We start from the raw sequence: 24973 nt of genomic DNA, 5'->3' as shown, positions 1-24973 counted from the left end.
CTGTGGAGGCGGAGAGGTCAGAAGTTCAAGGTCACTCTTGGCTGCTTAGTGAATTCAAGGTTACAGGAGGCCACGTCTCGAGCAAACAAACAAACAAACAACAGCAAGAAGATTAAAGCCAGTGGCATTCTGACTGTCTGGAACTCCAGTTGTAGGGGATCCAGTGCCCCCCATCTGGCCTCCACCGGCACTGCACACATATGATGCATAAATGCACACGCAATGAAAACACCCATACAAAGAAAAATGGAAAAAAAGCTATCTGTATGTTTTTCAAGACTAAGGATCCTGCTCCTGGTTTTTCTATCAGACTTTTGTTTTTTTTTTTTTTTTTTGAGACAGGGTTTCTCTGTACAGCCCTGGCTGTCCTGGCACTAGCTCTGCCCTTGAACTCACAGAGGTCCACTTGCTTCTGCCTCCCCAGTGCTGGGATTAAAGGCCCATGCCACCAGCGCCTGGTTCTCTCAGACAGGGAATTCGCATGTCTCTCACCTGCACAGAGTCTCTCATTTCCTGAGTATTCCAGAACGCTCCTGTTGTAGGTGTGGAGAACAATCGAGTCGTAGTGTGCTGGAGAGCAAAGGTAGCCCAGTGACTTGCTCCTAAGCTCCAGCTGAGCCTTTGGGTTGGCTCCTAGCTGCCTGACTCCGGAAGCTTTGCCTGTAGAGTCCCTTTTGCAATCCAGGTGACCACAGTGTTCCCGGCCTGCTTCCCTAGCTTTTTTCTTGTTGTACCCAGGTTCTTTGAGACTTGTGGCTCCAGGGCACGACCTGTAATAGGCTCCTGGGCTGGAAGGTCAGTTCCCAGGGCAGCAGGCTGCGTGGTGGAATCTCCGACAGATGGGGCTGGTGAAGGTAGTTAAGCTAGGGGGCATTACCTTTGGAAGGGATGCATGCTGGTCCTGAGGAGTGAGGGAGCTCTCATGAGAATGGGGTAGTAGAAAGTGAGGCCACTCGTGTTCTTGGCTCCTTCCCACTCGGGCAGATCCCTTTTCACTCTTCAACCATCTGGTGACTCAACCAAGAAAGCCCTCGTCACAAGCAGACCGGATCGGACAGTCCAACCTTAGACTCTTAGCCCTTCACACTGTGAGCTAAACAACCCTCAGGAGCTCACGGTGTGGGCTAGAGGAGACTGTGCAAGCATGCACAGAGAAGAGAAAGAGAGAGTGAGTGTTTCCGGGGGAGACATGGCGGCCGGCTGGAGCTGCAGGCTCCAGGGCTTGGGAGAACGTGCAAGCATCCTTTGGATGGCACCTGAGATGCAGGAGGGACGTGGTCACCAGTCTGAGCTAGGTCTAGGATTTGAGGAAGGCCTAACCAAGCAGCAGATGAAGAAGGAGGATGCTGCTGGACTCTACAATTCCCTGACGGTGTGCACACTGCCAGCACTTGGCTCCTCATCTCCTGTTCAGTGGACTCTATTTTTCTCTTTTGCGGCAGAGTAGATTCCTCTTTATGGAAGGAAGGGGTTTACTGACACAGTTTAGCTCAGGTTCCAACCCTCGGGGCAATCGGAAGCTGAGGTCAAGATGACTGTGGCAGGAAGCAGGAGGAAGCAGGAGGATCGTGAGTTCAAGGCTAACCTTGGAATAAATAGTGAGAGAGACTCAACCTAAAAATGAATGAATGAATGAATGAATGAATGAAGGTGGGGGTCACAAGGCTGCAGACTCCTCTGTAACTGTCAATAGAACACAAATGAGAGAAAGTCAGTGCCCAGCAGCCCCTCAGAGTCACTCCTGAGTTTCAGACCCCAGGAAAGAACAGACATTAAAACCAACAGGATTTTCCCCCCATTTTATTCATAAAAACAAATTTGCAACAATTTATTAAAAATCGATACCATGCAGTGGGGTGAGAGAAACTCCTCATTTACATTTGATTCTGCCAGTTCCGGTCTAATTGAAAGCAGGTGTGTATGTGTGTGTGTGTGTGTGTATGTGTGTGTGTGTGTGTGTGTGTGTGTGTGTGTGTGCACTAACGTCATTGGAAGATGCCCTCGGGCGGAAGCCTCTAGGAAATGGACCAAGTGTTTGCTGCATATAAAAGAACAGAACCAGTAGATAGCCAGAATCACTTTGTGGGGCTTGTTAATTGCAGAGAAATTAAAAAAAAAATGGTGAACCTACAGGATCAGTAGACAGAGATGTACCTTGTGGGTTTACCTAGAAGACAGAGCACGGATCGGAGTCACAAGGGATTACAGACACACGCTCACCTCCGACAATCCAATACTTTTGTTTTTGTTTTTTTTCCTGCTATGCTGGAGTAATATTTCTACAGGTTTTTTTGTCTGTATACATTATGTACAGTTAATTATCTCTTTCCCTTTGAAAAAAATTAATGTGATCTTTTAAATAAAATTTGGTTTCGGTGAAATCAAAAGAGCAAGGAAATACTGGTTAACATACAATGAGTGACAGCAGGGAGTTTTAGTGCCTAAACAGAGAATGACGTCAACTTGACCTGTGATGTGTTGACATTTTTTCCCCCTTAAAAGCTACAGAACCTCCGTAACCTCTCTTTGAGGGAGGGAAAGGGAGAGCTATGCTACGTGAATTAGGGTGTCTTGAAATGTTGGTGATGGTCATTCCCGCGGGCCCTTTTGTCACAGCCTGGTGGTTGACAGCAGTGTGTTCCTGACTGCCATGGTCTGGGAAGAGATTATTGCCTGCTTGTGGAAGCTGCCGTTAGGATTCTTTAGGGCGTGAGCGCTGCTCAGTGGTGCAGACGCCCCTGGACATCGCCATTCAGGCCTTTAGCAAGGGATGAACCTGTCTAGGAATGTCAGGAGAGTCCTGAGCCTCCCTCCCGCTGGGCTGTCCCTGGGGGAGAGGGCCTTGCTGGAAGCTTCTCTGGGCCACACTGCACCCCCGGCTTGTGGGAGGGCTGAAGGTCATGGTCACGCTAATACCTCACAGGTCGGGGCTGCTTCACAGTGCACAGCTCTCCTGGATGAGTGTCCATCCCCAGAGTGACCCTGTGAGGTAGGCAGGATGGGTGTTATTTCAACCCCAGTCTGTTACACGGAGGGGAAACTGAGGCTCAGAGCGACACTGGTGACTTGCCCAAGGTCACGGAGGGAGCCTGAGGGGACTGAAGACTCAAATCCAGGTCTGACTCTCGGGGCCGGTGCTCTTTGGGGTTCAATGACAAGGGAAGTATGATGTGGAAGGTGAAAACCAGCCTGCTGACTGACCACCCCAGTGACACCCGAGGGGTCACACACGGGCTGGGCTGGAGGGGCACTGGAAAGTAACTCTCCCCTGGAACACAGGGGTGACTTGTAGCAGAATGCCCCTGATTCACTTTGGTCAGAAACAAAGTCAATGGGGGGGAAAAATCCCAGCAGCCCTTGGGCCCCCACGGGAGAGGTTAAAGTGCACAATCTTTCTTTATCGTGTTTTCTGGGAGCAGACATTCCATGATTAGCTCGGGTGGTTCCCCTTATTACCGGGAACCCTAAAATTGAACACAAGGACATGGCCGACATGGTGGGAGCATGACAGACTGTCGGTTGAACACTGCAGAGTTTCTGCAGTGAGGTGCCCTGAATCCCCACAGTCCCCAGAACGGGTGTTATTGTGTTAATGTGTGGCGTTTATCAGAGAGTAACAAACATCTCTCTTCCGATCAGTGTCCCCTGGGAGCATGCACAGCTGCCGGCTCTGGTCCCCCAGCCCCAGGGCTGTGTTTGTCTGTCTGTCTGCCCTTCCCGCGGACTCCCTGTTCCAGGGAGCCTGAGGTGGGCTGGGCCAGCTGCTGGGGACCTAGTGGCCCTGCTCACCTTCTTCCCCAGAGTGGAGAAGGGCTGGTGTGTGGGGGCGGGCACCGCCGATGACGTGTGTGCAGAGTGCAGAGGCCATTTCTGCCGAGCCCTTGCTCTGGCCACTTGGTGAGGATGGCTGGAGTCCGTGACCTCTCTCCTTTATCTAGATTTTGATTTGTTTTTTTGCAAGTTTCAGGCGTCCCAACTCCTCTTTGCTTGCAGACACCAAGGAGAAGTCATCGCCTCCCTCGCGAGAGTAAGACCTTCCGCAGATAAGGCTCGCGGTCGGTGCCGAGTCCCTCTGTCTGAGCGCTGTTCCAGCCCTGGAGAGGCAGCGTAGTGCTCAGCTTCTCACCGCCGTCAGCGCGCCAGCGGCGGGTGCCTTGGCCCAGCGTGGTGCTGTCCCCGGGGAGGCCCCGGCCCCAGGCCTCCTACCCCTACAGGCCCGAGACCATGACTCGGAAGGAGGGTGGCACATGTCTGTGGCGGGGGCTGGCGGTAGGGCTGACACAGGGGCTCACACAGCTGGCGTCCACGCCTCCAATGGACGGGAGGTAGGCGTGGTGGAGGATAGGGAGCTGGAGGGACAACCGGCGCTGGATGCTGCAGGAAAGAGAGACACAGTGAGGGGTGCTTGCTCTCCTGAAGGCTCTTTTGCTCCCACTCTGGCCAATCTATTCTGAGTATAGGGATCTGTGTCCCCTTAAATCCAAGACCTGTTGGCTCAATAGTCTAAACCTTCAGACACAAAGCAGGCATTTGACAGAGGCTCACAGGTACCTACTATCCGTCTTGGGACTAGCAGGAACAAGATTGCATCTTGCCAACTCCCTATCGCCCCCATGATGGGGCTCGCTGACTACTGTAACTATCATGGCAACATTTTAAGGACCCAATCAATGCTTCACACATAGGTACCACTCATCTTGAATTGCACAAGGCTCTGTGTGGTATGGCTTTCAATTCCAGCCCCTAGCTTTCAATCCTGGGCTTCCCAGCTGCCTACTCCCTCCTCTCCTCCCCTCTGCCACTGCTGTACCCAGCAACTCAGCTCTCCCAGAGGCTCCTTCTTGGCCTTACAGCTTCTTTGGCGATTAACCCTGCCACCCTAGCATTGGGAAGTCACAGAAGGTGGGGGACACACACCCACCCAGGGACACCCACCCACCCACCCTGATATGACCCTTAAGGTCACTTCTTCAAATGCTCTGGATGAACCATCTGTCTTTTCGCCCCTAAGTGCTGCCCTCTGGTGGCTCATTTCTGACAACGCACCCTGGTGCTCCTTGTGGTTTTGCTTTTATGTTTCCCACCTGGAATTTGATTCCTCTGGAGCTCATGACCCAGGTTAAGTACCACCCTCTTTGGGCTACCTTCTCTGGGAGCGAGTCCCTTCCTCGTCAAAGACCCCAGAATTCTTGGAAGGAAGCCAGAAGCTGGAGATGGGATGAGCTGGCAGTGGGAGGAGGCACATGCATGGTACTGATAGAGTAGGGATGAGGTAGCTGCCCCCTGGCTCCCTTCTCCTGGTCACATCCTTAAAGTCTTAATAGACCGTCAAGTCGGTGAATCACTTTAGTTTCTAGAAGGGCTGTTTACAGGGAATGTGCCCAGGGGATGGCTTCCTGCTCCCAGAGGCATTTTTGCTGGATTTTGCATTGCAGTGCCTTCAGGGGTATGTTCCATATCTGGGTTCTCAGGGGCAAACCACTCCAAATCAAACCAAGATCCTCGAGTAGAAACACAGAAAACAAAGAGCAAAGCATCGCTACCCCTGTTGCAAAGACAAAAGACAAAAAGAGACAGAGCACTTCTGTAACTTGTTTAGGGAAACCACCGTGAAGCTGGTCCTTGCTTCTGTGGAGTCACATGGCTTTGGGGCAAAGGCACTCAATGCGAACAGGGTGTTTCTCAGAGTTTACTCAGGGCCTGGTGGCCTCTGAGATCTGTGGGTGCACATGAAGTGTACCTCTGTCCCCCAAGGACCTGTTGCTCAGGAAGACTCCGCAGAAGTTCACAGAAGAGAGGACTAGGAACTTTGTATTGTCATCCCATGCTAAGAACAGGCTGGGGTCCTGGCCGGCAGAAGGGACTTTCAAAGTTCATAGGAAGAAAAACACCTGGGCTCTCCTTGCTGAGAGCAGAGCCAACAGAGGGAGCCTGGGACCAGTCACCTTCCTCTCCAAGGGTTAAATTGTCTCACGCTAAAGCTTTGTTGCTTCGGCCCTTTGCCTCAGGGTTTTCCATAATCCTCAGACAGCCACCAGCACATTGGAGGGAAAGTGGGCTCTTTCTCCCTTCAGTTTGACCAAATTATAAATCAGTCCAGTTTCTGTTACCTAATTTATAGTTTTAAATTTCTTTTGGGATCCAGAGAAACAAAGCCAGCAACTTAGGGACCTGAGTAACTGATAATAGCTTCATGCTTGAAATGAAGTTAACTGTGTATGATGTCAGCCACGATCATTCCTTGGGGCGAGATCTGTTGGCTGAGCATCTGGGAGAAAAGAGGAACTGAAGAACACACTTGGAGACAGGGAAGGTGCCCGTTCAAGCAGCCTGGGCAAGGCAGTCTGTCTAGGTGAGGGGGTGTACCCAGTGTTTTAAGAGCCAATGCGTCCTCCTGTCTGCTAAGATCCCAATCCCCTTCCCGCAGTCAACACATCTTTGGCAGGAGCTCATGCAGCAGCAGAACCTGAGTTCAGCCCAGGGGAGTCACAGGTTTGCCTCACTCTGGAGGTGGCGGGCCAGTGAACTGCTGTGTCCTGAAACACAGACCGGGGTTCTGAATGGCCAGTCTTGGCATTTGCTGAGTTGATGATTTATTAACACCACATGGCCCGAGTGACTTGCTTGCCTTTTGCTGGTTCCTATCTGTTTGTTGCTTCCCAGAGGCCACATGTCAGAGTATATGTATCTACCTCTGCTTCCAGTACACCAGAAGGAGCTAAAGTCACGGGTAGGAACAGAGCTGAGATGGGCAGGTGTTTTATGTCTTCTCTGATTCATCTTATTTAAAACGACAGACCCCTTCCCTGCTTCATTTATCTCCAAAGAACCTATCATGAGCATGCTATGCTTGCCCTTTTAATTAATTAATTAGTCTGTCAAAGAAAACAGAGACTCTCTATATATGGGCTCACTGGAAAGAAGGGGTCTCTGTTTTGGACACTGTTGTGTCTCCAGCATCTGTCTGACACTAACTGGTTTCAACTATCATCGAGCACATGAATTTCATAAGGTTACAGTATGCACACAACAAAAGCAGTGAGCTCTGGCGGAGAACATGGGATTTAAAGTGGGGTAGTATCGAGTTCAAACCTTATGTCCTGCACTCAAGCACTGGGTGAGCTTGTATGGGTCACCTCCCCCTTTGGGATATTAGCTTTCCCGCCTGTAAAAGGAGCACTGTGATACGGCTGCACTGTGATATGGCTGCAGAGCTCAGGTGAAATAATTGCTGTGCACATTGTAGACAGCTGTGCTGGGCCAGTGTGTTCTTGGGCATGGTTCTCACGGTGACGGTACTTACTGCTCTGGGGAGTTGATGTCTTCTATGGGATCTTTGCATGTTCTCGAGGGCTCTGTTGTGTTCCACTGTAGCTGGGGATTTTGATCGAGGTGATTTTTTAGAATGGCCTTTCCTCCATCTGTTGAAAAGAACAACATACATTTTGTTAAGTTAGTTTTTAAAAATCAACCGTGGGACCTTTGAGGATGCTGTCCATGGAATAACATTCCCTGAGCCAGGGTCTGTCCCCCAGCCCTTCTGGACCCTGCCATCCATGGACAACAACAAGGGGAAGTATGTGACTGATCTGTCCTCTTTCAATTGGGGGGGGGGAGACAGCGTGGGAATTGAGTGGATTTATTAGGGTTTGTTTTCACTGTCACGGGGGATGGTCTAGGTGTGCAATTTTGCATCTGTGTGATTTGATCCACATTATTCATGGATTCTGCATTTGCAAACTCATTTGCTTTCTCAAATGGACTTGTCAGCCTGCAATCAATACTTCAGATGCACCATGGTCTTTTTTTAATGCATATGGCACGTGAGCAATTTTGAGCTGCTGTCTGAGTAATTTTGAGTTGCCTGGCATATATACTCCAGCCCGAGGTGGCCTCTTTTGGGTAAGCGTCCTCACCACTCTATCCTTGAAGTTGCTTTAGTGCCGCTTCACAGGTTTTTTTTTTTTTTTGAGACTTTCCTGTTTAAAATGGTCCCCAAGTGTAGTGCTGAGTGTTCCTAAAACACAGGTGTCAGGCAAGTTCCCTTCAGGCACAAGCTGTAGTGCTCAGTGCTGCTAAATGCAGTGTGTGCTAGGACAGTGACATGCACAGAAAGCAAGACATTCATTGGTTGACAAAAAGTGCCAACCTGGGAGGAGCTCACAGGAGCCTCCCCCTGTACTTCCCCCAGAGCAGTGGTGTTTGTCACTATTCATGGTGACCTTACAGAACACAACCACACCAGTGTCGTGACTCACGAGAGTCAACTGTATAGTGAAGAGTCCAAGAATAAGAATATAGAAATGTAGATTCCAAAAATAAGAATGTATAAATAAAGAAATACAATGTTGTAAGCCTAGAATGAGAGCAGGCTGTCAGCAGCTTTCTCAGCAGCTTAAGGATTAACTATTAATAGTGGGTTACTTTGTTTTATAACTAGCTGCTCTGTTTACAAGACCGAAGCATCCCTCTACAAACTGAGGGTTAAGCCGGGCGGTGGTGGCGCACGCCTTTAATCCCAGCACTCGGGAGGCAGAGGCAGGCGGATCTCTGTGAGTTCGAGGCCAGCCTGGTCTACAGAGCTAGTTCCAGGACAGGCTCCAAAGCCACAGAGAAACCCTGTCTCGAAAAAACCAAAAAAAAAAAAAAAAACCTGAGGGTTAACTCTGCAAACTGAGAGTTCGTCCTAAGATAACCCCCTTGGTCACTAGTGGCCAGTAATTGATGTGAGCTGAGTTAACTTTTAAATGATGGGATGTAGGCAATTTTTGACTTTTTGGTTTTGCATTGTCCATACTGTTCTCTGCCATGCAAAAGTGGCTGTATCAGGGGAATGCTTCCGGTAAACACCATCAGCAAGTACCAGGCAGAAACAATGGATTAGATACAAACAATAGTTTAACTGGAAAAAAAACCCCTGTTAATAGAAATTGTAAAGAAGGGCAATTTGTATCTGAGTTTTACCTCAAGATTGTACAAATTCCTTTGTTATTGCCTAATGCTTGTTGCTTCTTACTATAAAAAGGGGAGTTCAGAAACTGGTTTTTGCTACAGCCTTACAAGTCCATCTCTGGTTGTGGTCTCAGCTAGCTGATAAGCTTTTTGTGCCCCACGGACATTTCTTTTTCTTTTTTTCCTGGAATAAAGTTTTCTTCTGGTTTACTAAACTCAGGTGGTCTATCCCATCTTTGCTCAGCCCCCGTGAACCAATGTATAGCTCCAGTGCTGAGTCTGAACATGTCCTTTTAAGTTCATGGTTTCATTTTTATTTATTTATTTGACATAGGATATCATTATGTTGCCCAGGCTGGTCTAGGATAGCTGGGCTCAGATGATCCCCCTGCCTCAGCCATCTGGGTTGCTGAGTAATTATTGTGGTGGGTTAAAAGGTGGTGCCTTCAGGTGACTGAGTTTTGAAGGTAAATCTCTTAGGGAAGGCTTTAGTGTCCTTCTAAGGGATCGGAGGGACAGAGTTTGAGCCTTTTCTGTCCCTTCCTCTTGTGAAGGCATTGTTCTCTTCTGCAGAACTAAGTGTTTCTGAGGCACCATCTCAGAAACAGAGGCAAGGACCGCTCTAGACACTGAGCCTACCAATACCCTTGTTCTGGACTCAGTCTCCAGAGCTGCAAGAAAATACATTATGTTACAGATTTTCTTTCTCCTTCCTTCCTTCCTTCCTTCCTTCCTTCCTTCCTTCCTTCCTTCCTTCCTTCCTTCCTTCCTCCCTCCCTCCCTCCCTCCCTCCCTCCCTCCCTTCCTTCCTTCCTTCCTTTCTTCCTCCCTTCCTTCTTTCCTTCCTACTTTGTGTGTGTGTGTGTGCGCGCGTGTGTGTGTGTGTATAATGTGATCATATTGTGGGTGTCACTCCTTGGGCACCCTGTCATACACCTTTGGTGTTCCTCAGGTGCCTCTGCCTCCAGAGTGCTGGGATTAGAGGTGTGTGCCACTATGGTTGGCCCAGAAGTAATTTTTATTCTTTAAAATTCTTTGTAACTATTTTAATTTAAATATTTCTTTACAGTTAACTTTTTCTGTAAGCTGTGTGTATACATGTGTATGACTTCAAAACCCTGCACATACTTTTGATATTTTGTTATTTTGATACTAGTATTTTTAGGTGGAGGCGGGAAGAGCAAGAGTTCAAGATCATCCTTTGCTAAACACATTGAAAATTCTAGGCTAACCTGGGCTAAATGTGACCTTCTCACAAATATGAATATAGATTTTTCTATAGTAAGAACACTGGAAGGGAAGGGGAGGGTGGCAAAAAAGGAAAATAGGAGAATAAAAGAAACAAAATATTTTCATTGATTTAAACATAGATTTTGTGTGTGTCACTGGAGGTTGAACCTTGAGCCGGGCCAGGCAAGCCCTCTACAGTGAGCTGTAGCCACACTCCTGAAACAACTTTGTAACAAATGATGCCCCTGTGCCGGCAGAAGCTGAACAGCAGGGGAATGTATCCATGAAAAGTCAGAGAGTGCTCGCCCACTGTGCCCTGCAGTATCAGCCTTCCTTTCCCGGAGTACACTGCTGACAGCCCGCTTGCTCTCTAGTCTTTAAAAGCTGCACTCACACCAACACTCGCACACGACTGTGTGCTGGTTTCAGCAGGAATGGTCCCCATAGGCTCAAACGTTTGCATGCTTGGCCTATAGGGAATGGCACTATTAGGAGGTGTGGCCTTGTTGGAGGAGGTGTCACTGTGGGGGTGAGCTTTGACGTTGTTTATGCTCGAGCTATGTCCAGGGTGGCATAGCAGCCTTCTTCTGCTGCCTGTGGATCAAGATGTGGAACTCTCAGCTCTTTCTCCAGCACCATGTCTGCCTGCACGCCACCATGTCTGCCTGCACACCACCATGTCTGCCTGCACACCACCATGTCTGCCTGTACGCCACCATGTCTGCCTGCATGCCACCATGTCTGCCTGCACGCCACCATGTCTGCCTGCACACCACCATGTCTGCCTGCATGCCACCATGTCTGCCTGCACACCACCATGTCTGCCTGCACGCCACCATGTCTGCCTGTACGCCACCATGTCTGCCTGCACGCCACCATGTCTGCCTGCACGCCACCATGTCTGCCTGTACGCCACCATGTCTGCCTGTACGCCACCATGTCTGCCTGCACGCCACCATGTCTGCCTGCACGCCACCATGTCTGCCTTCACCGCCACCATGTCTGCCTGCACACCACCATGTCTGCCTGCACGTCACCATGTCTGCCTGTACGCCACCATGTCTGCCTGCACGCCACCATGTCTGCCTTCACCGCCACCATGTCTGCCTGCACACCACCATGTCTGCCTGCACGCCACCATGTCTGCCTTCACCGCCACCATGTCTGCCTTCACCGCCACCATGTCTGCCTGCACGCCACCATGTCTGCCTGCACGCCACCATGTCTGCCTGCACACCACCATGTCTGCCTGCACGCCACCATGTCTGCCTTCACCGCCACCATGTCTGCCTGCACACCACCATGTCTGCCTGCACACCACCATGTCTGCCTGCACACCACCATGTCTGCCTTCACCGCCACCATGTCCCACCAAGATGAGAATGGATTGAACCTTTGAAACTGTAAGCCAACCCAATGAAATCTTTTTTGGCTTTATTTTTAGTGTAGTTATTTTGTTTTGTTTTTGTTTTTTGAGACAGGGTTTCTCTGTCTAGCTTTGGAGCCTGTCCTGGAACTTACTCTGTAGGCCAGGCTGGCCTCAAATTCACAGAGATCCACCTGCCTCTGCCTCCTGAGTGCTGGAATTAAAGGCATGCGCCACCACCGCCCAGCTAAAGTTTTCTTTTTAAGAGTTGCCATGGTCATGATGTCTCTTCACCGCAACTGAAACCCTAAGTAAGACAGGCTGCATGCCTCTGTATGTATGCACACCGTAACGCTGACTTCTCGCACTTGGAGATCTCCCTCATATATTTTTTAAATTTTAAAGAGCTTTTTTAAATTTTAATGTATGTGTGTGTACCTGCATGAGTTTACGTGCTCCTCAGGCATGCCCAAGGAGGCCAGAAGAGGGCATCAGACCCCTGGAAACTAGAGCTATAGCTGGTTATGAGCTGCTCAGTGTGGGTGCTGGGAACCGCACCCGGGTCCTCTCAAGGCATGTTCTTAGCCACTGAACCATTTCTCCAGACCCTTTACTACCTCCCATCATCGCTAGGAACGGAAGCCAGGGCCTCAAACATGATAGGTAGACTCTACCCTGCTCCTCAGCTGTCCTCCTGGCCCTTACCGCACTCCTAAGTGGCTATACAATGTCTCTGTTGTTTCATAATTAATGAGGTCACTCTAAATGATGTACATGTATATTAGTGGGAGTCTTACCGACCAATAATGTTGTGTTGAGCACGGAGGATGTATTTCCTACATGGTTGTATTTCCAAGGGTGGATGCCTGCTTGGGAAGCTGCTAACTCAAGTTTAACAGCTCGTATTTGCGAGGGCTGGCATGATTTCCAACATCAAAGGCAAACGTCCTCTTCCAAACATCCCACTCACACTAGCTTTTGCTGAGAGGTAGATAGAGAACGGCCCATGTCACGGTGACCTACTCTTCTCAGGTGGTTGGTAAGAGGGACATTGTAACACTGTCACCTGACTGTTCTTTTCCTGTATACAGATGAGCTGCGTCTTGAACCCTGAAACACTGTTTAAGGAGTAACTATAAATCAACTCCAAGGAACAGAGAGGGAAATAGAGTGTCCCTGTGAGAACACTGGGGCGCCGCTGCACTGTGTACAAGTGGACACGGTGCCTGAGGGTAAGAAGGTAAAGCTCAGGGCTGGGGATGTGGGGAGCAGGCTCCGGAGAGACTCGAAGCTGTAGGCAGGAGACGAGGACCCAGTGTGTCAGCCTGGCCTGTGTGCATGGCTCCAGACCAGGTGCCCACACCCCCTGCTTTCTCTGAGCCTCACTTTCATCTACAAAGATGGGACCCATCTCTTCTCACCTGAGCTCTCTGTGAAGTTGCCCAAACTGAGGATGTCATTGAGTTCTTGGTAGTGATTCTGTTTGATGTATGTGGTCTTCTCTGGGGTGTCTTGTAGCTGCATGGTGACTTCTTCCAAGTCTTTGTCCAGCTGGAAGACAAGGCTCCATTTGAGACTGAGTCCCCAGGCCTAGCCCCTGTCCCCCGCCTCCAGGGTTCTGCTTCTGCACCTTTTTTTTCCTTTTGGCTTTTTGAGACAGGGTTTCTCTGTGTAGCCCTGGCTGTCTTGGAGCTTGCTCTGTAGACCAGACTGTCCTCTAACTCAGAGAGGTCCGCTTGCCTCTGAGTGCCAAGACTAAAGGCATGTGCTACCACCACTTATGTAGAAGGACTTTGTTGCGCTCATTCAAGCACGAGCTGACATGAGATAGATCAGGGCTGTCTGGACTTGAGCCTTGAGAGGGACCAAGCAAGCCCAGGAGGCAAGACAAGGACTAGGGACAAGGGACTAGGCCAGTTCAGGCCAGCAGGAACCAGGCTACGCTTTGTGGCTCTGTACTGAGTCTCGGTCTCTGTTTGTAGCACAAGGGCATCACAGTTCCTCCCTCACAGGGCGGATGGAGACTCCGTGAGATGACGAATGGGGACTTCAGCCCAGTGCCTGACTCATAAGGGGACCAGCTGCTAGAGGACTGTCATCATAGCGACCAGTCAGTCCCCAGCCAGGAGGCCTGAAGGCAGAGCTCAGTATCTCTGAGTCCCACACTATCATCCAGGCTCCAGCCAGCTGGGGGTCACCTGGGGGAGCTGAGTATAATGGGGCTCAGTCACGCCCAGGTTACCGAAGAATCTGGTTACTAAGCCAGGGGGGTATGTGGGAGGTAGGTTTTGGGAGTTGGGATGGCTAGTGTGTATCCTTCTATAGAACAGGAAGGGAGTCATGTTAACTGTCAATCATGCTTCTGAGGTCAGGGGCAGGCTTAATGCTTAATAAGTTTCTACATGAAAGAAAAAAAAGACTCTTATTTGTGCTACACAGTAGCAGGGCTGGGAGTGGAGGATGGGCCCACTGGGAAGTCAGACTGTGGCCCAATTCTAGGGCAAACAATGTTACATTGGGGCTGTCAGCAGTGGCTCAGGCTTCCTGCAGTGGGAGAGTGCATTGCTGGAAGGACATGGAAGGCTTAGTCTGGTGCTATGTTATTGTTTGTGATAGATGTCTGCTATTCAGAGAGGACTAGCAATGGGCTCAGAGGGGCAAATGCTGATTCTTCCTTGCCACTGAGGCGGGTGTGGGATGCCCTGTCTTAAAGCATTTCAGGTACATGGACCAAGTGTGTTGATTCTCTCCCTGTGTGGCAGGGTTCTATGAACCCTATTAGAGGTCACTGGATCTAGCAAATGAAAACACAGAAGTCCCAGTGGAATTTAAACCTCAAAGAGCAAAAGCCCCCCCTTGCAGTTTAGGTATAGCCTGCACTCGGTATGGAGTATGCTTTACTGAAAACACGATCGGTCGTTTATTTGAAATACAGATTTAACTGGGCAGCCATATCTGATCTAGCAACTGGCTTCTTCCCTGCAAGTGTCTAGCAGGAGGCTACATTTCTCAGCATCCTCTGTGGCTAAGCAAGCTCATGAACATTTTGGCAGCAGAGGAAGGCAGAACCAAACTGCATTTTTTGGGGGGTATATGTGTGTGTAGTTGTCTTAAGAGGTGACTCCTTGTGTGGGCTTTCTATGTCTCCCCTTCCTGAGAATCGATGCCTATACCCTGCTGTGCCTGGGGAGTGGCAGGGAGCAGGAGAAGGGCCTTCACCCCACAAATGACTCTGCTGGCACCCCGTCCTCAGGGCCATTAGGTGAGAAAGAAATAAACGCACTTTTTTTTTGAGGCAGGGTCTCTCTCTCTATAGCCCTGGCTGTCCGGGAACTCTGCAGACCAGCCTGGCCTCAAACTCACAATGATCTACACTTGCCTCTGCCTCCCAAGTGCCAGGATCAAAGGCATGTGCCACTGTGGCCTGGCTAACACACTTTCTTTGGCTCACTTTCCTTTTTGAGACGCGCCCCTGCTATGGAACCCAGACTGGCCTCAAACCTGTGACCCTCCTTCCTCAGTGTTGTAGTAATAGGAGCGGCGGGGCTGCATTCCCAGCACCCCGGCCGCCTGCTCGGCTAGCTTATGCCCCGAAATAATTACACGGACACTGTATTCTTTTAATCACTGCTTGGCCCATTTCTATCTAGCCTCTTCTCGGCTAACTCTCACACCTGGACTAGCCCATTTCTAATATTCTATGTAGCACAGCTAGGTGCGCTTACCGGGAAGATTCTAGCCTAAGTCCATCCTAGGTTGGAGCTTCATGCGTGCATCTTCCCTGGAGTGGGGAGCATGGTGTCTCTCTGAGGCGTCTGCTCCCGAGAGGAGAGCTGTGGAGTCTGAGCTCACTTCCTCTTCTTCCCAGCGTTTTGTTCTGTTTACTCCTCCCACCTATCTTCTAACCAATGAGGGCCAAGCAGTTTCTTTTTATTTAACCAATGACCTTCCTCTATCACCTCAGCTTCCCTTTTGGGGCTTCTTGTGTTTGAAGTCTCTTTGCTGCTGTTAATCCTGACCTGACTCAGCCCAGACATAAATTCAGCCAGACCCCTGACCCTAGGCAGTGAGAGAGAGATGGGTTCCATTCTATCTGAGGGTGTGGCTTAGACATGAAGCACCCTAGCTATGGCCTCTCTGGACTATTCAAAAAGCAGTTCAGACCTTGAGGACAGGGTCACGGCAGCACAGTCTGGGGCACCTGTCCTTGTACCCTCTTTTCATGTAGGGCATCAGAGAGTTATGTGGGCCCTCCATGAAGAAACGCCAAGATTCCTCTCTGAACGTGTCCTGGATCAGGGGAATTTGTATTCTAGGAGACCAGGCCAACTGGGCACTAAGTTTGGGTCAGATATGACAAACTCCCTGCTGTCATGACCCAGGGTGTTCTGGAGGACGGTGGAGGCCAGGCAGAGGGGCCAAGACAGGAGGAGGCGTGGCCTCCAGATGGGGACGCACCTCTGTGATCTTCATCCGTAGGCGGTGGTTTTCTGACTGCAACCCTTCTAGGCGTGACGTGCTCGCCTGGTTTACGCTGGTGACGGAAGTAGAAGTCTTCGAATCTTCTTTCTTCTGGTTCTGTGTGAACTGGAATCGCCTGTTCTGAGTGGCTGCGTCGGGGTTTGTCCTCAGAGTGATGAGCTAAAGGCACAGAGGGGATTTGATGTGAGACTCCTACCGCATTTCTCTCTCCCCAACCACACCCCTCCACCCGGACCCACTCTGGACCGACAGGGGCCCTGGGAAAGAGGCAGGCTGGGGCTCATGCTCCGCTCTGGCACAGCCTTGAGCACAACAGTGGGCAGGCAGCTTCCGCTCACTGAGCCTTAGAGTCCTTCTGGGACAGGACAGTCGGCCTCTTGACCCTGGCTCTATCACACAAGCCACCGCAGTCAGAGGCAGTCCACGGCCCCGGGTGGAGTCCTGCTGTGGAGCGTTTTTTACAGCCGTGAGATGGAAAGTAAAGACTTCCACAACCATGGTGAATTTAGTGATCAGCTGCCGACCTGTTTGCCCCGGCAAAGTCATTTAACAGCTTAAATCCCTCACATCTGTTACAGTACAGGTTCCACGGGGCAGGGGTCTGGTGTGCTTGAACAATTAATGAAGATTTTCATTTTACTTTTAATTCTATGTATATGTGTACATGTATGTGGGAGTGGTTGTGTGTGCATGTGGTGCAGTTGCCTGTGGAGGCCAGAAGAGGGAGCTGGATCTTCTGAAGCTGGAGTTAGAGGCAGAGCTGTGAGCCACCTGATTGGGTGTGTGGGCCTGAACCTGGTCTCCCGAGCCCCAGCCTCATGAAAAAGAATTCTTAAAAAGCTGAGAAGAAAAGTTGTGACTTGGCCCTGATCTTACCCATGCATTCTAGAATTTTCCCCAGCTCATGGTGGGCTCTGGGCCTAAGAGCCGTGGCAGAGTTACTGTGCCTCTATCAGGACTCCTTAGATTTGGGGTGTGGGTATGAAGAAGGGCTTGATTGTCATCAGGCCCGAAGGGATTAAGGATAGAGTGGCTACCAGGAGCTGCTGCGCTGTGGGTGGCATGGACTAGGGTGGGGGCTGAGGTGGGGGCCGGGGTGGAGATGGGGGCTTGTCTGGAAGGGACAGTGCGGGAGGGAGTTCCGAGGTTGGGGGAGACCTAGTATAGGCAAAGGACAAGGGGTCTGGGTCTCAGGGCACTTAGGGGTGGGCAATTATTTTTATTATATTTATTACTGTGTGTGGGCACATAGCAAGGCATGCATGCGAGGGTCGGAGAACAGGAGCCCATTCTTTCTTCCCACTTTCTATGTGGGCTCCGAGGCTCCAACTCAGGCTGTCAAGCCTTTGTGTTAAGGGCTTACGCCTCTGACTCATCTTGCCAGCTTTTATTTTTAAGACAAGTTCTTCTACAGCCCAGGTTGGCCTCAATTTACTATGTAGCCCAGCTTGGTCTTGAACTTCTGGTTCTCCTGTGTCTATCTACCAGATGCTGGGATTACAGGCTTGTGCTACCATGGGAAGGGCAGGTGGAATGGAAGATGGGGTTCTCAGGGTACTGGAAGAGCCCCCAGAGAGCTGAAACACAACTCAGCATTGGGAATTTGGCTTCTGTGCCCAGAGAGCAATGAGATGCTGTCAAAGCTGACATGACAAATGGTTCAATCGGAGCTGGGCTTACAGAATCTGGCACACTTTTCAGGATGCAGAATGTTCGGGTGCAGGCAGGGAGGTGCTGACGCTGGCCTGGGACTTGAGTGGGGAGTGAACAATGAGAGACGGAGGCTACACACCGGAGGATCTCTAGGTCCGTTCTGGTTGAACAATGTGCCCGGGAATGGAGGTACCCCAGTAACCCCAGGAACCTCTCTTCTTTCCTTCTCTGCTACTAACACTCCTACCTCAGGGGTGACTTTCCTGAACTGTCTTCTGGCACTTGGGGCCACTGAGGTCAGGTTGCATGGGTCCCTAAGAGGTTAAGGCCTCTTCATTTATGGATGCGAAAGATAGTTCTTGCCAAATATCTCTCCAAGCTGGTCCTCCGGACTGGTGTGACAGATACGTCCCACTATGACTACAGGCCATATGTGGCTGAGCAGAGCTATGGGTGCTACGGGTGCTGCCCAACACAGAATCATAAGCTTACTTGAAGTTATGTACTTTTGTGTGATCTTTCAACACTCCATTGAGTTAAGAAATTGCCTCTCGAGCATGACCTTTGCGGATGACGGTGTCGTGTCACAGGGTCAAAGGGCTGGAAGTGCTCGCACTCTGAGAGGCAAGTGGACACTAAATGTGGCTGTTCCTTCTGACCCAGAAATATCACTTCCAAGACCACTTCAGCAGATAATTGGAAACAAGAAAAATGTGTTATGTAGAAAAAAATGTTCTTTAAAAAGATCTACAATAGGCCAGGTGGTGGTGGTGACGCATGCCTTTAATCCCAGCACTTTGGAGGCAGAGATAAGTGTATTTCTGTGAGTTCGAGGCCAGCCTGGTCTACAGAGTGAGTTCTAGGACAGTCAAGGCTACACGGAGAAACCCTGTCTCAAAAAAGAAAGATGTATAATAATTGAAACGTTCATCAAAAAAGGACCAAGTGCCCATGAAACCAATGTGCCCGCCCTCCGGGCCCGCAGTGGGTATGGGAAAAGATGAAGGGTGAGAAGCTAAGCTAAAGACACAAGGGAAAAGAAGGTGTGTGCTGTAGTTACAGCCTGGTCTTCAGAAGCAAGGCTTCCAGTCTAAAGAACGGAAACCAGGAGGTCGGAAAGATCCCCAGCACCCGCCTGGTGGAAGAAGAGAACTGAGTCCAGGCGTGTGTATGACATGGCACTCATGCAACCCCTCCTCTCCTCACCACATAGACAGGAAACACATTAAGTACTAAAGTAAACACTAAGAGTTTGATAATTCGGGGGTGATGAAGTTTCTGAAGTTTCTGGGGATCTTGTTCTCTTTCTTTCCTAGCTTTTTTCCCCCTGTGTGCATAGTGCGTTTCCACATGTCCCCCTCCCCGGTGTGGTGGGTTCTGCAATCGCCTCGTGAGGGGCAGAGGCAGAGGCAGAGGCAGGTACCTTTGGCACAAACACCAGGCAGAGAGTGATCGTGCTACAGAAGATGATGACCAGGGCCACGATGCAGAACTGCACGTTGGGCTGGTCCCGTGTCAGGAAGGAGACGGCAGCCCCGATGATGCACATGATGCCCACGTTGTACACGCTCATCCCGATGTACTTGCTGTCGTTGAGGGCAGGGATGCTCACGTTGCGTGTTTCCCACGCTAAGAAGCAACCGAACAACTGAAATGGTGACAGAAAGGGGAGGCGGTCACTACCCGGCGGAGGCCCCTTTCCCTGCTCAGCAAACTGTAGGGGCATTGGGTTGCTACCAGCGGCCTACATGTGTGGCCCCAAGTTGCATCCTGAGGGAATGCAGACCAGGGGTGTGTGAGCCCCCCAGTTCTCCTTCACACTCAAGACTGGCTCCTGCAGAAACCTATGAGAGGCCACGGGTGAAGGAACCTCACATAAGATCTTGAGTGGTTTCCCTCACTCTCTGGAGAGCACTGAGGTACAGAGAGGAAAGATGGCGGCCACACAGTACTGGAGTGGCAGGAGTGGGCTGTGTTTATAGAGTTCCAGAAGAGTCCGGTGTAGTATTTTTCTAGCACACCAGGGGAAAGGGTTGCATTCCTTCCCTCCAGACAGGGAGAGTGGATTGTGATGGGTGGCGCTCCAGCAGCCATCTTAGTGTGGCGTGGGCGTGGGCGCAGCATGGCTGTGGGCACCCCCATCTCAGCACCTCTGGAGCAGGTTCCAGAGGGAAAACACCCATCTCTTCAGTCACCATTGTTTTTGGCTTTCCCTCACGTGCAGTTTTCTTCCTAAGCCATCCATCTCCCTACAGAAGCAAACAGGACAGGAGTAGACAGGAGAGAGGCCCAAGGAGAAACATCAGCCTCCACAGTGATCTGAGGGAGGGGCGGCCAGGCCATAAGAGCAGGCCACAACTGCCCCTCTGGGTGGTAGTGAGGGAGGCTGAGGGAGACTGGAGACTCCTGCAGGTGCAGGGTCCCAGGGCCTTCTCACCAATGCCTCTCCTGTGTGTTTCTTCTCGTAACTCAGGGCACTCCACATTTGTCATCGCTGTGATGACTGCTTTCTGAGGGTGGCTCGGTTTGGCATCATGGGGCAGAAGCAGGCTAGACAAGTCAGAGACTTGGAGTGGTCTCTGTGAATCACTGGCCATGGACTCTGAACAGGTCACTTTACCTCTTAAGGTCTCACCTGCAGCACCTGGGAGGTGGGGTAACACTCATGCCCCAGGGCCTCTGTCTGGATAGGGTGAGAGGGATGTGGTAGGATGGAGTAGGGTGGGGTGTCCGGGGACTTAGGACGGGGTGGGATGGGGTATCAGGTGGGGTGGGGTGGGATATCTGGAGTTGTCTTTCGCCATCTTCCCAATGTTTTCACATTGAAAACTCCCCTTTCTGCTTTTCATAAAGCTTTGGCTGTTCTAATTGGTTTATAGAGGATGGGTGGCTGTCTGGGGCGCAGGCTGTACCTTGAGTTCAGTAACACTGGGAATACAGGTTTGTGCCCCACACCATGCTGACGGGTTCTTTCTCAGATCCCTTTACTAGGAAAGGGAAGCCTTGGAATCAGACACCAGGTGAGGCAAGGAAGCCATCCTCTGCTGGAAACCTTCCCTGGGCGGGTCCTTCATGCATTATCCCGTCAGTCCCCAGAGGTCACCTCTCAGAGGAAGAAGCACAGGATGGACCAGACGCGGGGACCTGCCTGGGTGGGGCCCATGGTGGCGAGTGGCAGGGCCTGGTGGGAGCCTAAGACTGTAGCTCTGACTGGGCTGCACCGACCGGCACGGGCTTGTCTGGAGACCTGGCGGTTCCTGCAGAGCTCTGGAGAGCGTCAGTGACAGAAGGGACAGAGTCACGTGTTCTTAGACCTTTAAAGCATGGAATGAGGACTCAAGGTGCTGAGCTGAGACTAGGAAGAGCTTTCTTGCCGTCTGTAATCTGCAATAGTGACCCTGGCCTCACAGGTATATCCACATCCAGAGCCCTGGAAGCGGTGAATGTGGCCTTACTGGTGGCGGTGCGTGGGGTGGGTGGGCAAGGGAGTCTTTGGAGGTACAATTAGGGACCTGTGAATGGAATTTTTCCAGATTATCTAATTGGTCCCTAAATCCAATGATAAGGATTAAAAAGAAGAGGGGAAGGAGTTAGAGATAAGCCACCAATCACAAGTCAAGGACTGCCTGGAGCCACCTTCACTGGAGGAATCCAGGAAGGGCTCTTCCTTAGAGCCTGCAGAGGAAACACAACCTTGCCTTAGGAGGGAAACGGGGGCATCACTTCTGCCTGTCTCCCGGGGCTGTGGTGGGGTCTGAGACCAGGTTTAAAGACTAAGGGTTTAGTCATATGGAGGATGCTCTGTTTATTTTCATGTTGTGAAGGCCCCTAGGAGAAACAGGCCTGGCAAAGCAGCATCCCCAAACTCTGCCTCCCGCTTGGCACTTACCATGAGGAGCCCCTTGTAGGCGTAGACGATGCCGAGCCAGATGGTCATGTGGGTGTTTTCGCAGTGTTCCAGCAGTGGGCGGATGGAGATGTCCCGGCCTGCTGGGTCCGGCTGCATCAAGAGAAAACAAAAACCCCGGGGATGGACTGGCTATCTTCCAGCAGCAGAGTCCCTAGCCGAGGCCCCCTTTCCTCCCATACTCCACAGCCAGTGATGTACCAGGAGACCTCGCATTCCCGTGCTGGGATGGAAGTGCCAGCTGACACTGTGTTCATTCAAGCCTGGCCAAACCTGGCTGACGGGGCTGCCAGGGCCCAGGTTCTGACTCTTGATTGTAGTAACAGTGGCAGCACAGATCTCAAAACTGGAATGGTACTGATGGGATTAGCATGGCCCCTGCTCAACGACAAGCAAATTCCTGAAGCGTTCCATATTTTTGCTGAGGAGCTATGGACAATGGATGGCTTCTGGGAGACAGAGTCAGTTTTCTTTTCTTTTTTTAAATTTATTTATTTATTATGTACACAACATTCCTTTCGTGTGTGCCTGCAGGCCAGAAGAGGGCATCAGCTCTCATTATATATGGCTGTGAGCCACCATGTGGTTGCTGGGAATTGAACTCAGGACCTCTGGAAGAGCAGCCAGTGCTCTTAACCACTGAGCCATCTCTCCAGCCCCCCAGAGTCAGTTTTCTTTAAGGGTGTGGTCCCTGGCTGTGTTCCAGTGGCTGGCTTCACACCCAGAAATGTGTGGACAGCACAAACTGGATTTTGGGGTTATATAAAATGGGGGGGCACAAAATTAGGGGGAGTAGGAAGATGGGGTGGCTATGGGAGAAGTTAGGGGGAAGAGTGTGTGTACGGAATAGGATCAAAATCCATTGTAGGAAACTCTCAAGGAATCAACAAAAACATTATAGTAAGAAAATTCCAGTAACAACTCAGCCCAGGAGGTACGTGTAAGGGCTTGTTGAAAGAGCCAAGTGAGAGAACTGGCTGTAAGTTGGGCAGGGAGGTCTGGAGGAGTCCCTGGAGTGGGCTTGGGCAGCTGAAATTACAGGACAGCTTGGCTCACCCATACATAGGGCCCATTACGAGCCCATCTAGGAAGACATACGTTGAAGAAGCTGTGATGGCAGCCATGTTATATATCACACGACACAGCCTGGGCCAAAGCCGATTGGACAAGAGGTGGGTACCTGACTTTAGGCAGCCAATCCTGAGACAGGTCAGAGATCTACACATGCTCTTTGACAGCGCTCTTCCCACAGAGATGCTAGGGACTGGAATGAGCTATCCTGGACACTCGTCTTTCCCGAGTCACTTGAAGACAAGCTTCAGATTTAACTCTCCACTCTTAAATATCTCAGCATGTGTTTGCTAAGAGTGAGGACACTGTCTAGCGGCTACACGCTCACATTTTCCAGCTGGAACAGCGGGGTGCTCTACTCGTTAGCCATTCCCACACTTCACCAGTGGGCCCAACGGGTACTTTAAGGAACCTTGCATCCCCCCCCCCAATCAGGATTCACCCCAGGACCAGTCCACTGCGTTTTCTTGTGTCTCCCTGACTTGCATTTGTCTCAAACAACACCCTGACTCACTTTGGTCTTTCGTTTCATTCATATTCCCGAGGAATCAGCTCAGTTAACTGTTGTTAACTCTTCCTTGATGTGGATTTACTGGCTGTTGTCATGATTGGCTTCAGGTCACACATGTTGGGCAGGAACCCTGCAGAAGAGACGTCCCTTGCGCGTGTTACCTCAGGGCATAAGATGACACTTTGTCCAATGGCTGGGGATAGCAACTGTGCTCATGTGGCTGTGGTGGCCTCACCACTTGAAAGGTAGCCTTGCCCCTCTGTGATTAAGCAGTCACCTGTTGGAGCCGCTGGGAGACCCTGCAAAGATCCTGTGTCCCACAAACATCAGCTCGGAGCTAGTGACTCTGGGAACCGTGAACCAGGGATTTGCTAACTGTCACCCCATCTGGACAGAACACATTCTGCTCGAAACAGTCCTTTCTCTCTTCCCTCGTTACTTTTGGCCTCGTGAGTTCTTTTAAATGCAGCGTCTCCCAGCCCGTTGCTATCATTATGCATTTTGACTTGCTTATGCAGATCTGGCCAGAGAAAACGCCGGCATGTTGCTGCCGATGCTTTCTCCCACATGTTCCTGTCATCTTTATTTTTGAACACTTTCTTGTTTCTTGGCACAGGATGTTCTCAGCTCGCCTGGCATTTCCCTTGCCCCAGCATCGGAACTGGTTATTTTTCCTTTCAGTGCAATGGTGTTTAGAAACCAACGTCTGAGACGTCTGTGGGCTGCCTGAGGGTATCATCACTTTTAGTCCTATGCATATATGTGTGTGCATATGTATGTATATATGTGCGCATATATCTATCATCTATTAGTTTTATCTATTAAGTATCAATTATAATCTGTCACTTTTCAAGGATCTATTTATCATTTATCTTTCTTTATTATTTAAGCATCTATTAATTATTTGTCTATTTACCTATCTATCATCTATGTATCATTCACTTATCAACTATGAATCCTTTATCTCCCATCTACCAGTCATCTATCAATCATCCACGTTTCTATTACTGGTCATCTATTTACCCCCCCCATGTATCATCTAGTCCATATCTGTTCATCTATCTTTTTTAGATAAATCCATGCCTCAGAGATCTTGCTTGCCTCTCCCATTCCCTAATTTCACCTCTCTTCTTGCAATGAGATCTGACTTCCAACCAACTCACCATATTTACTGACTTGCTTTTCCACAACACAGCTTCAAAATCCATTCATAGAGAGATACCAGCAAGAAGCTTACTTAGTAAAGTTGACCTTTCTTAGCAAATCTGTTGGCCAGTTTAGTGGGTCCCCCGAGAGCACATTGTCAAAGAAAGGTGTTCAGGCTGCTGTTTTCTTCTGAAGGTGTTCCTGGCAGTAAGAGACCCTGGGTCAATCATAGGAAGAAGGGGCACTTTGATGGGGCTCATGGTGTGGAAGGCACGCGAGACTAGAAATCCTCCCTCGCCTAACTCTTCTGTAGGCTTGGCTTTGGAGGCAGGCACTGCCTGGGTTCCTGTGGGAGAGAAAAGATGGTGTTCCCGGATGGAAACAGGAAGAGGTTGGGGTCTATGGGTTCAGGCCATCTTATTTCAAAATGCTTGACTGCATGCTCTTTTGGGCTCTATGTCCCCTTAGCTTTACCAAGCCACGAAAGACCTTAGCTTCGTTTCTTCAAGTCCCTGGGGTTGGAGTCCACATGTGAGCAGGAATGCTAGAAGGGGCAGGAGGTTCCTGAGGTGGCCTGGGCTGGAGACGACCCCTTCACAGCACCCTCAGGGATTGGGATGCATCCATCATGAGCCATGGTTTCCAGATAAGCTTC

At 50.4% G+C, this 24973-nt stretch overlaps 1 protein-coding gene and 1 pseudogene across 1 annotated transcript in view; one reads left to right on the top strand and one right to left on the bottom strand.

The window, feature by feature from the left end:
- Positions 1 to 1784: 1784 nt before the first annotated feature.
- The window catches only part of Gabbr2 (gamma-aminobutyric acid type B receptor subunit 2), a 356062-nt gene continuing 332873 nt past the window's right edge, over positions 1785 to 24973 (bottom strand). Inside the window, exons 14-19 of the mRNA XM_075967260.1 lie at positions 21573 to 21683; positions 19107 to 19331; positions 16007 to 16189; positions 12970 to 13099; positions 7304 to 7421; positions 1785 to 4374 (exon numbers count right to left, since the gene is read on the bottom strand). Coding sequence (XP_075823375.1) covers positions 4209 to 4374; positions 7304 to 7421; positions 12970 to 13099; positions 16007 to 16189; positions 19107 to 19331; positions 21573 to 21683 — 933 coding nt within the window. The 3' untranslated portion in view covers positions 1785 to 4208. The remainder of the gene's footprint in view (positions 4375 to 7303; positions 7422 to 12969; positions 13100 to 16006; positions 16190 to 19106; positions 19332 to 21572; positions 21684 to 24973) is intronic.
- LOC142847416 (U6 spliceosomal RNA) lies at positions 21916 to 22010 on the top strand (annotated as a pseudogene).

Source organism: Microtus pennsylvanicus, chromosome 3 (genome assembly GCF_037038515.1).
Source record: "Microtus pennsylvanicus isolate mMicPen1 chromosome 3, mMicPen1.hap1, whole genome shotgun sequence".
NCBI classification, from domain to species: Eukaryota; Metazoa; Chordata; class Mammalia; order Rodentia; family Cricetidae; genus Microtus; species Microtus pennsylvanicus.
This window is presented reverse-complemented; position numbering and strand designations above follow the sequence as displayed.